The 12261-nt window shown below is 37.8% G+C and overlaps 2 protein-coding genes across 6 annotated transcripts in view; both read right to left on the reverse strand.

Moving 5' to 3' along the window:
• The window catches only part of hipk3a (homeodomain interacting protein kinase 3a), a 37367-nt gene extending 32344 nt beyond the window's left edge, over positions 1 to 5023 (reverse strand). The window contains exons 1-2 of one of the 3 annotated variants that reach the window (XM_065291681.1): positions 4646 to 5023; positions 1160 to 2348 (exon numbers count right to left, since the gene is read on the reverse strand). In XM_065291681.1, coding sequence (XP_065147753.1) covers positions 1160 to 2346 — 1187 coding nt within the window. In that variant the 5' untranslated portion in view covers positions 2347 to 2348; positions 4646 to 5023. The remainder of the gene's footprint in view (positions 1 to 1159; positions 2349 to 4645) is intronic. The other 2 variants (XM_065291680.2, XM_065291682.1) reach the window with 2 other exon arrangements.
• Positions 5024 to 5722: 699 nt separating this feature from the next.
• Positions 5723 to 12026, reverse strand: tcp11l1 (t-complex 11, testis-specific-like 1). 3 transcript variants are annotated; one of them, XM_073813303.1, is made up of 10 exons: positions 11889 to 12026; positions 11312 to 11456; positions 11097 to 11229; positions 10866 to 10986; positions 9815 to 10035; positions 9587 to 9723; positions 9313 to 9488; positions 9022 to 9203; positions 7762 to 7934; positions 5723 to 7661 (listed from the first exon to the last, which is right to left on the reverse strand). In XM_073813303.1, exons 2-10 carry the CDS (start codon positions 11448 to 11450, stop codon positions 7444 to 7446), a joined length of 1500 nt encoding a protein of 499 aa, XP_073669404.1. In that variant the 5' UTR covers positions 11451 to 11456; positions 11889 to 12026; the 3' UTR covers positions 5723 to 7443. The 3 variants fall into 3 exon arrangements, with proteins under 3 accessions (XP_073669404.1, XP_065129640.2, XP_065129641.2); XM_065273568.2 differs by having other exon boundaries at positions 11312 to 11471; XM_065273569.2 differs by lacking the exon at positions 11889 to 12026 and adding an exon at positions 11726 to 11818 and having other exon boundaries at positions 11312 to 11471.
• Positions 12027 to 12261: the final 235 nt, after the last annotated feature.

Raw genomic sequence — 12261 nt, forward strand, 5'->3', positions numbered from 1 at the left:
CAAGCCACTCAAGAAAATAATTACACAGCAAGTACGTTGCATGTGCATTTGATTTTATCAGTATTTGCAGTCGAAATCTTCAGCATTTACGTAACCATTTCTAAAGTGTTGCATTAAAAAGCCAACAAAAATCCTGAGAAACAAAGTGAGATGAGATGATTATTCATAACGGTCTATAAAAACATCTGTTATCACACTTCTTTCAACTCTGCAGACAAAAACAGACTCAACCCTCAATGCATCTTATTCCCATGCAAAGCGACGCATTCACATGTGCCACCTGCATAGGACGCAAGTGCACGCAGTTGCAGGCATCAAACTGTGGTAATGCAAGGCAGTGCCAAAGTACAAACAGTTCTAAAGCTCCATTTAAACTAGCGCCTAGTTCCTCTTTATCTAGTTCACTGTTAGCTTTACCGCAAAGTGTGCACACTTACAAAGACCGACTGTACTGCCTGCTGTAAAATCCTATAATCTCAATACCTATTCACATACTCATTAAATGGAAGGAAGGGTGCAATTTATCACAGCTGTACAGATAACGTGTATTTTGCAGTCTGGGTGGGGGGATCATTTAGTGTAACAAAAAAACTCGAAAATGAAGCTTGACAGAGGAAAAACACAAACATCTGGAAACTTCTAATTTAAGAGCCCTTCCATGTTTTTCCATGACCCATGTATCACGAAAACCGCATTCTTCCTAAAGAACGGCCAACCACAAAGACAAAAAGTACAGCCATCGTGGTTTGGTCTGACCCCATTAGAGACAAAATGCAGACAAGAGGCAAACCAAACCAGTCAATGGACAAAAAGTTGTGCGTCATACGTTTTTGCACACAGAAACGATTGCTCAGCTGAGTTACATAAAGTGGGTGTAGATTGGTGGTGGTTAATGCAGATGCACACTGCAACAAAGAAAGTAAGCTTGCCATCGAACTTTCAAAAAAGCTATAGAAAGCATTACATAATTGTCCTTGCAGGAAGTGAGTCCCTGTAAAGCTTCCTCTGTTTAACTTCCTCTTCTATGAGAAATGCATTGGAAATGGCTAAAGATTGCGAAGCATTAAACAAACCCCCAAGATCCACTGTCCCAAAACTCTCTCAATCTGGCCATAGTTGACATGACACAATACAAAAATGTGGTAAAATAAACTATTACCTGTAATAGCGGGACTGCAAGTACGTCGAACACACAGCTTTGGAGACGTGGCTGGCAGAGCCAAAGTCAATCACTTTTACACGAAAGGGTTGTCTTGCAGGATCTACCAACATAATGTTCTCCGGTTTAAGATCTGCATGGATCAGGCCCAAGCTTTTGAGCTTCTTCAGTGCCATGGCCACCTGTTGCAACACGGGCCTAATCACCTTGAGTGGCAACGGACTGAACTTGTTCTGCTTGAGGAAGTCATACAGGTTCTGCTCCAGCATTTCGAAAACCAGACAGGTGTGGTTCCTGTGCTGAAAGCACTCGAAGGCCCGCACCAGGTTATGCTCCTCAGCGTTCTCGCCGCTCAGTCGGGCCAAGATGCTGACCTCGATCTGGCCCTGGCGCGCATACGACGGGTGGTTCTTGAGTATTTTCACCGCCACGATCTCATTCGTGCCCCTTTTCCAACATTTGACCACCTGACCAAACGTACCACGGCCCAAGAATTCCAACACTTCGTAAGTGTGCTTCATTGAACACAGCACCTCGTGTTGCACCAACTGATAGTCACCGTCGCCCGTCCCGCTTACGGCTCCCGTCCGCGTTCCATTCTGCTCGGGCGGAGCCACGCCCACTGCGGTCGTGCTCCCGACGTTTGTTTGCAACATGGCAGGTAGAGTCGAATGCTCCTCTACTATCTGCATGATGCTCTTGCCGTTCTTAAGCTCCTCACCTTCGCATTTAAACCCACATTTTTGGGTTCCGTCGACCGAATTCAAACCGCCTTTCCTTTCCTCGCTGTCGCTCGCTCCTCCCAGAGCACTACTTCTACTACTACTATGGCTGTTTTGGCCACTGTCTCCACTTTCTTCTTTAACTGTTGCGGGCTCACTGAAAAAATACTCCGATTCCACACCTTTGTATGGCAAGGAAGCCCTTCCAAGGGGAGCTGAAGAGGGTTCAGTCTTTATTGAGAAGTCACTTGAAACACAGGGTTTCCCAACGGTCAGCTCTTCAATTCTCGATAAGGGAATAATATCCGTAGGGTGTGCGATGCCTAGATTCACACCAACCACGTAAGTGCGAGGGATCTTTTCATGGTAAACACAGGTGCTGGGATCAATTTTCTTCGCTCTGCAAAAGGCACTTGTCTGGGGTTGAAAAACATGTGGTGGGCAGACCGTAACCTGTGAGGCCATACCTATAAGCAAGGAGAACAAAAGTTATTTTTGCATTTGTAAGATTACAATATACATGATGTTATTCACAAAAAATCCAATTACTGTATATTTGACGTGATATATGAGGGTCAAACATGCAATTTCCTTTTCATTTACGAGGATTGATGAGCAAAACACTTGCTGAGGTGCTAAATACAAGCCTAATAAAACTTAAAACAAAGACCTTATTGATGTTACACTAAGCTCTCAACAAAAAAAGGTATCATAAACTTTAAAAAAGGGCATAAAACATTGTGTTTTAGCAAATACAGACAGACAGACAGACCGCGAGACAGACAGTTCACCAATGAGGATTAGTCGTCTTAGTTTCATAGGAGGCAGTCTACTTATACTGGCAAAACATATGGCACAAGTTCAGACACGAGGACAGGTGTGGCAGCAAACACTCCCACATACGCTACCTCTCCCACATACAGATAAATCTGCTATATTTTATATAAAAGAAAGGAGTGACACTCTGGTAGACAATAATTTGTTAACTTTAGGGTTTAAAAAATCTAAGCCAAATCTAGTACTTAAAAGGCACATCCAGCAGGACATTTTTTTAACAAAAACAAGTGATGCAAACATTGTACTTTGTTGTTAGCATTCCTGAAAAAGGCAAAAAAGAACACAAATTTCACCTGCTGTGTTAATTGTATCTTAAAAAATGGTGTACATCATATGAATCACAAGAATTTGTGACACTTGTGACATGTTTAGCTTGCTGTTTTTGAGTTGTTGTACTTGCATGTTTGATGGACTTTGCTTTCATAAGCGAGTTATAAAAAAACACTATTCGTTTTACTGCACCTTGCGACTAAAAAAAAAAAACACATTCTGGTATTAGTCACATATTTGTGTAGGACTATTCCTGTAAAATGTTAAAATGTCTAAGCAAATAAAGCTTAAATCAATGTTTGAAAATAGAGACCCTCATCAGCTTAAAAAAGACAGTCCCATCTGGAGGTCTGTTTTTATGATCACTTTTCTATAGTAGCTAATCTTTTTGAAGCAAGGAGGACCAGCCATGGTGTCGGGTTGCAAGGGTCTGTACTACGTTTTAATGCTACTACCTTCTGCTATTAGCAGGTGGCAACTGACCTTTCCCCATGTCAAGACCTAATGGGGTTAGGGGAGAGATATCTCAGGGTAACACCTGTTGATAGCGCAACTGTTTGGGCTATAAAAGTTTAATGGCAGGAAATGATAGGGAGTTAAATTCTTTAACGTTGATAGGCACACATTTACAGTTGATGTAAGGTAATAGTAACAATGATTAACTTGATCTGCAGTATGATAGTAAACGTCCATCAGCGATGCTTTACTACATTGTTATCTATTTATAAAACTTTCGACAGACTTTATCTGCTTTTTGTGGTGGAAAAGAACAATTATTTCTCAATTATTTTTTACATGAATTGAGTGGTGTTCATGTGTAGACTGGAAATGTAAAGTTTATAAAGTTATAACTACAATAAAGTTTCATTTGTTAACATTAGTTAACATGAACGAAAAATCTTTCTACAGCATTTACTAATCTTAGTTAATATTAATTTCAACATTACCCACATTTTTTTTAATCAAAACAAGAGGTAACATTACTTCACACACAACAGACTAAAATAAACAACTGCATTTGTAAACATTAACAACGCTTAATAATGCTCAGTTATATATGTTAGCTGACTAAAGTTAAAAAAAGTGTTACTAGTTTTTACCACTAACTTACCAGTACATTGTCTAGTTGCAAAAAAACCCACAAGTCAGCTGCTAACCGATTACAAAGCCTGGACTTTTCAGATGGGTTAAGCAACTTGCGTGTCACTTGTTTGTATTGATAAGATCAAAGGCTGTTAAGTTTACACGGAACACCCATTTTGAAACAGGCATTTCACATCTTACACCGATAATTTAGAAATCAACTTTTTATAAAAAACTGTACTTCTGTGGGATAGTTCAATATAAATTTAAACAGCAAGATTTAAGTAAACATTGCAGGTTTCGCATGCGTAACAATCATATATAAACATTAAAAACTTGGTGCATGAGCACCTTCATGGATTTTAATCTCAAAACATACACATCATCTATCAACACAAATAACTCACCTTGCGAAACGCTGTAAGTTAGTCAAGTTTATGGTGTGGCGTGGCAACTTTTTGCCACAACTACAAGCTCGCGATCACTCGCCCGAAGTCGATCGTAAATTAATCTATTTACTACCGCATAAAATGCGCATATTTAAACCTGTACTACTAGATTAAATCGATCTTACCTTCACAGACAGCAGCTGTGGTGAGACTGCGGGTCTTTAGTGAACATGTTCGGGCTTAATTCGCACCCGCTGCATGCTCGACGCGCTCGCGCTGCCATCTTGTCCTCTCGCTGGACGAAGAGGGAGAAAAAAACACAAGCTCCCTCATTTTCAAGTGCGCATAACTCGCCTACTAAGCCATGCACGGGTACCGAACTGGGTCCAGGGTTGAGTTACGAATATCCGCTTCGATCAAGGAAGGTTTTTGTCGTCATTTCGAGGATGTTTATATCCCCCTGCTTCGTTTCCTTCTGACGGTGACGGACTAACTCTATCAGCTTAACTCGCTCGAGCTCTCTCTCAGCTGAGCGCTCGAGAACGCTCTCGCGCCGTTTCTTCCTGTGTGGTTCAGCCGAATTCGTCAGAACTTGGTGCGCGTTACCGCCACTCACAGGGCCGGAGAGTGAACGAGCATTGAGAAGACACACCCGCATAAAAGTGGAGTTGAATAGTGTCCCCGTCTGGTGGAGTTTGGTTTTTAAAATTAAAAGTTACGTCATTTTTGTATGAGTATAACTTAAAATCAATGAATAAACAATATATTATAAAGAATGCATTAATTAATAAAAAAGAAAAGGTAACACGTTAGCATTAAGTTGTATTTGTTGTAATTAGTTAACAATGCTTCTACAGCATTTATTAATATTGTTAATGTTATCATTTACTATAATTTTTTTCAAATGTATCTATAAAAATTGGTTTATGCATAATAAACTAACATGACAAAAAACATCATGAAATACACTGTAGTAAGTATACTTTATTATAGTAATTACTTCGCTGTTAATTGTATAGGCTACTGTAGTATTATAAGCTGCAGCAAATACTGTGGTATACATTCATATTTATTGTAAAGTTAAAAAACACTAGTATCTAGGCATTTAACTACAGTTGTACTTTATTATACTAAAGTATACTACAGTATTTTTCATGTATCAAATAAACATATGTTGTATGTTGACTATTGCATTAACTAGTGCTGCCATAAAAGCTAATCTGTAAATGAAATATGTTTAGTATTAAAAAAACAACCTAAAGTGAATATTACAATATATTTTGCACAACACAAAATCTTAAACACAAGACACATTCAGTAGGATGGTGTAAACTTACAAGCGGTTGGATGCAAAACAGGCAAGTACAGCTGACATGTTTATTTAAAAGCTGCAATGGTTATTATAAGTAGCACACAATACCTTTGCAATAAACATGGAAAGAAAATTATTCTTCAATGATGACAGATAAATAATTTTATGATCATGTGGATGCTTCTGATAAATACACATTTAACATTATAATCAAAAGTTTGTGGCAAGCGAATTACGTATCAATTAAACCAGTCAAATAGAGTAATAAATGTTTTCTTCACACAAGTTGTTTTTTATTAATAGCATTCCCTTTAAAATAACCATTAGTGATACTGCATCAATAAGAGACAAATCATTAGTTAAAAACAAAGAGAAGTGCTTGTAAAACAAATGTGTCTGTTGTAAAACATGCTCAGCATTGACAGAAACATCACAAATCCTTTAAAAAGACCATGCTTAGTGTTCAACATGAGAATAATTAGATGGTTAAAAACAAATTCTTAAATAGGAAAATTAATAATGTGCACATATTTTAAGTGGCATTGCACAAACTAAGGCACCAATCTTTTCCCTCACCTCAAAGCAAAGTGTAACAAAATGGGCCAGAAACCTCAATACAAGGGTTGAGAAATGGCAGAAATGTCTAAAACCACTAAAAAAAGTTGAATGTAAATCTTTAGTAAAACTCAATAAACCATTTAAATATTTAATCACACACACAATAATAGTATTTGTTAGGTTCACCTCTTTTATAATTCAATATAGTGTTCTAGCTATCAGCAGTCCTTGCCATATCAGCTTGTTAAAGGGATAGTTCACCCAAAAATGAAAATTCTGTTATCATTTACTCACTCTCATTTTGTTGCAAACTTGTATTAATTTCTTTGTTCTGATGACCAGAAAGGAAGATATTTTGAGGAATGTTTGAAACCAAACCATTCATAAGCCCCACTCACTTCCATAGTATTATTTTTCCTACTATGGAAATCAATTCGCTTTGATCGGTTTGGTTTCAAACATTCCTCAAAATATCTTCCTTTCTGGTCATCAAAACAAAGAAATTTATACAAGTTTGTAACTACATGAGAGTGAGTAAATGATGACAAAATTTTCTACTTTGGGAGTGAATTGGGCTCACGATCGGTTTGATAACAAACATTTTTCAAAATATCTTTCTTCCTGTTCATCAGAACAAAGAAATTTATACAGATTTGTAACAACATGAGAGTGAGAAAATTTTCCTTTTTGGGTGAACTATCCCTTTAATATATAACAATATATGAATATATTACAAATTCATGGCCATGAGTCCATGTCTGGTCATCTCAGATTTGTTATGGGCACACTTGAGTTTTTTGGTAGTTTTGCATTCTGATATGAGTGTATATAAGCGTGTTTTTTCCTTTCATTTGAGATTGGTTGGACTTGGAAGCAGTTCAATGCAACAACTTAACAAGGGGATTTTAACATTTAGGCAAATCTCATGTCTTAATACATTCATAAATATTCCCTGATACTGTATAACACAATGAGAGGAGTCTATGACATAAACCCTTTGTTAAAGGTGCTAGCATGTGAGCTTTGAAGGGTTAATAAACTATTTTCTTAACACTTTTACGTGCATTTAGCTACAGTAGATAGAACGTGAAAGCCATATTTCAGGTGTGGCATTTAAACATCTGCTCTTTCCCCTTGTGCCAGAACTTCTTGGAGGATCTTTTGGTAGAATGGAGAATAAACAAGCTTGTTGAAGGTTACCAACCGTCTTAGCTTAACACCAATCTCTTCTAATTCTTTGCTGATGGGTCCCAGACCTCCAGGGAGGACTGGGGCACTCTTGTTGGTGCTTGACTCCAGGAACCCCAAAAGGTAAGTGTGGATCCGGGAGTCTATTTCAAAGAACAGAACTTTAGATTAGAACTCTGCTGAATATTTTTATTGGTTTCCTGAGTTCACTCTTCATCCTAATGTTATGAAGGGTGTGCTTACCAATGACCTTACGGATGGGGTTGTCTGCAGACTTAGCAGCTATAATTTGGCCTTTCAAAGTGCTCTCGCGGCCTGTGGAAAATGGCGAAAAGCCATGTTGAGACAGGCATTCTCTCAGCTCCAAACACATCTTTTCTCCAATGGTGGCAAAGGCTTCATCATCTTTGAAGGACCTATGAGAAGAACAAAAGAGAATTAATTTATGCCATTAAAAACACATGGTTATTAAAACAAGAAGTACTTTAAAAAGATACTTTTAGCAGGTTTATGCATTTAAAGACTCATTCTTCTGAGGAACTGGACTGATAATATTGATGAGTTACCTTGCATTATTACACAAATGTGACTCTGGACCACAAACCAGTCTTAAGTAGTACACGTATATTTATAGCAATAGCCAAAAATTCATTGGATGGGTCAACATTTTTTCCAAAAATCATTAGGATATTAAGAAAAGATTATATTCTTTAAAGATATTTTGTATATTTCCTACCATAAATATATAAAAATGTATTTATCATTAGTTATATGTGTTGTTAAAGGAAAACACCACTGTTTTTGAAGTGGTGCGAATTAAATGCTCTTCCGCAATACAATATAGTTCTCATTTTTTATCCGTTAAAAAATTGCCACATTTTATTTAGTGCCACCATACTTACTCGTGTAAATACTCATGTAACAGTCTTTAAATAGGGAAAAATGGAAGTGTTTGGTGGCCTTTAAATTAATCCCTGATTGGATCCTGAGGAATGAATGGGGCTAGGCTAAATGCTAACACATTCACGACGCGCTGTTCAAAGTTTAGGTGCATGCATTAAAAATATGATAGGTATCTATTAATTTGTCTAAGTTGTAAGAACATAGTCAAATATTGAAAAATGGTGGTGTTTTCTTTTAAGGACTTCATTTGGACAACTTTGAAAGGCAATTTTCTCAATATTTAGACCCTCAGATTTTTAAATAGTTGTATCTTGACCAAATATTGTCATTAAAAAAAAAACATAAATGAAAGCTTATTTATTCAGCTTTCATAACTTATTTTAAAAAATTGACCCTTATAACTGTTAGTCCAAACAAATGCTCTCTAGAATAAAAATGTCTATTGCCATTATATTTTTAAAGCTCTCTGGCTATTTAATATAAATGGGGCTGAAGCATCACATTGAATTTTTCCTGCCCAAACTTCCTTTTAATAACAATTGTCTACACATAAAAAGAAAACGGCATTCTTCAGGAATTTCATAGGTTGTTTATACTTACGGCGTGTGCATTTCTGCTACTAGTATCTTAATGGTTTTCTTTAATCGGTCCATGAGGCCTGGAAGTCCAGAAATGGCCTCCCCAGCACTGTTATACACTATGAGGAGTACCGATGCCACCAGTGCCAGCTGCTCAAGTTCCAGTTGCATCTCCTGAAATCGGCACTGATCCATGAGAACCGTCTTTGACCATACAAGAGAGAGAAAAGGAAATGCTTATTTTCTATTAAAAAATAACGATAAGAAATGATGTTCTTATTGAGCAGGCTCTCCTCTTTTAAGATCAAATCACCTCAGGAAATGACTCTGTATCATAGTCCCATTTCAAAAGGCGTAGATAAGCGTGATTGTGCACAGTGAGAGGGAGTTGGGCAGAATTAGGTGTGCTTGTTGCCCCACCCTCCACCTGTCCACTAGTTACATAATCTGCTGTGCTCTGAAGCCATTTCTTTGTGAAATCCAAAGCATCTGCAAAAATCGATAGATTACTGGATTTATTAAAACTCGTAACCTACTTGCATAACATTTGTTGACTGGTCACTGAATTATTGATTTATTTTACTTACTGGGTTGTTTTTCTAGGAACTCTTGAAATTTCTTTCTCTCATATTCCACCGACTGCTGCAAAAGGTGAGGTCGCAGACTGCCGACAGTAAAGTTGGCCATGTCAATCTTCATCTTGTCCAGCACTGCAAATATAGACCTGAAACGTGTACAAATGTTGCTTATAAAGCCAATTCTAACATAAGCTTGTGGGACTTTCACAACTGAGAGGCTTTGTGCAAGTGACTTACTTAAAAAGGGGGACTACGTCAGTGATTTCGCGAAGCCGTTTGACCTCCTCGTCACGACAGGGTGCGCAAAAGGTGGCCATCATGTCGATAATAAACAGGGCCACTTTACTGATGTCTAGAGCACCGTTTTCAGCCTCTTGCTGGATCAATGAGAGATCCAGAACTTCCTCAATTTGACCTCTCAGTCGACTATGGCTTGGCAAGAGACAAGACAGAAGGGTCTTGTGTTGAGGAGAAAGGTTGGGGAGAGAATTGTCAACATTTGTATGACAGGGTGAAAAGAAAATTACGAATAATTGTTTCTATGTGAAAAGCCTGTGATATGCATATTTTCAATAAATATTTAAGAAACACTAAACTTTTTTTTGAAAATAGGCAAATTTTTCAGCTCTCCTAGAGTGAAGCGTTGAATTTTTACCGCTTTGGAATGCATTCAGCTGATCTCTGGATCTGGTGGTACCGCTTTTAGCATAGCTTAGCATAATCCATTGAATCTGATTAGACCACTAGCATCGCCAACAAAAATTACCAAACCGTTTCAATATTTTTCCTATTTTATACTTGACTCTTCTGTAGTTACATCGTGTACTAAGACCGACGGAAAATTAAAAGTTGTGATTTTCTAGGCTGATATGTCTAGGAACTATACTCTCATTCTGGCGTAATAGTCAAGGACTTTGCTGCCATACCATGGCTGCAACAGGTGCAATGATATTATGCAGTGTCCGAAAATAGCCCCCTGCTATTGAAAGTAACCAAGTGGACTAGTTGTGTCTTAGTACACAATGTAACTAAAGAAGAGTCAAGTTTTAAATAGGAAAAATATTGAAACTCTTTGGTTATTTTTGAGTACGATGCTAATGGCCTAATCAGATTCAATGAATTATGCTAAGCTATGCTAAAAGTGGTACCACCAGACCCGGAGATCGGCTGAATGGATTAAAAAAAATTGAATATTTTCAAAAAAAGTGGAATGTCCCTTTAATACAGAGTATGACTACAATTATAGAAATGATCATATTAGGATAATAAGAAAGTATGTTTTCGTTACCTCTTTAATTTCTCCAACCAGTCTGATAGCATGACTGTATGATGGTGGATTCTCATTCAGTTGTGCCTCAAGGCAATCCCAGAATGCTTTGTGCATTATGTCTTTGACCCACTTCTCCAAACTAAATTTACAAAAAGGGTTTAAAATCTTTTAATGTTATGTATCTATATTCATAATTTACTTTAAATTAAACATGATCACATTAATGTCACAGTTTAATAGTTGCTTTACCTTCCTTCTTCAGGCTCAAAAGGCTTCACTTCAAAAGAGCTGTTTGTTACTATTTCGTGGGCCAGTGCCATATTGGTGACTCCTTTGGCTGTCTCCATAAGTTCCTCCACTGAGACAAATTTGGGTGGACTGGCTGTTTGTATTTAAATTCAATGTTAGTATTATAAAATATATTTGTAAATGCCTCTCTCATTATTAAATGGATGTGTCCTTACACTGTGGTGTGAGTCTATGAGGACTGGGAGTATTTCTTCTCATTCTCTTCCGGATCATCTCTTCTGATGGTTGTGCAGAATTCTCCATTTCATCCTTGTCCAGGTCCTCCTTAGAGGACTCATTGGATTCCTTGGACATCCTTTGCTTTAATCAAAAAGTCTGAAGGGTTAAAAAACATGTTTTACAGACTAGTACAGCATAAGATACTCTGCCTAAATTCACAGTGAGGTTCAGCAGTGGAGCACTACGTCTCTTTCTATCAACAGTGTGAAATCGGTCCTTTGTAAAGTAGTTTAGTCTTTATTATGATACACATGGAAAGAACTAGAGATGCTTTTCAAATCATTAAACCATTGGTTTTGGCACCCAAATCTCCTGTAATCATATGTATAGTTTCATTTTCCTATACTCGCCAGCTTAGTTGTCTTAAGCTTGTACATTTTGCTGTAACATAAACAGTCCGTTACTAAAATCACTGCGTCAGTAAGGGCTCTATATCGCTGATGCTCTCCGTCGCATCTTTGTACGATGTTTACATCCGGTAATTCATTCGGCAAAAAAATATTTTTATTTTACCTGGTATATGAACGAACGCGCTCCTAAACTTTATTTTCATTCAGTTAAAATTTGGCAAATATGAACAAGAGTATTCAGATGGTTGCTGTTCTAGATGAATCCATACAACCTGATGCGTGTATTTACGGAAGTACCGCGCAGAACGGTCTGTTGTAGTCTTTTGAGGTGTATTGTGTATGGGACGAAGCAAAGGGAGAACTACACTTCCCAGACATAATCGCTACTTCGACCGCCCCCTACCGCATGTGCCTTGACATAGAAAAATATGCATAGATACGTCATTAGGAGCTGTTTCTATCATAGACATCATATAGGTAGACGCCCTATCGACCGCTACTGCCTACTGACGCGGTCGAGCCGTGCGTCCGCCATC

This window comes from Paramisgurnus dabryanus, chromosome 23 (genome assembly GCF_030506205.2).
Source record: "Paramisgurnus dabryanus chromosome 23, PD_genome_1.1, whole genome shotgun sequence".
NCBI classification, from domain to species: domain Eukaryota; kingdom Metazoa; phylum Chordata; class Actinopteri; order Cypriniformes; family Cobitidae; genus Paramisgurnus; species Paramisgurnus dabryanus.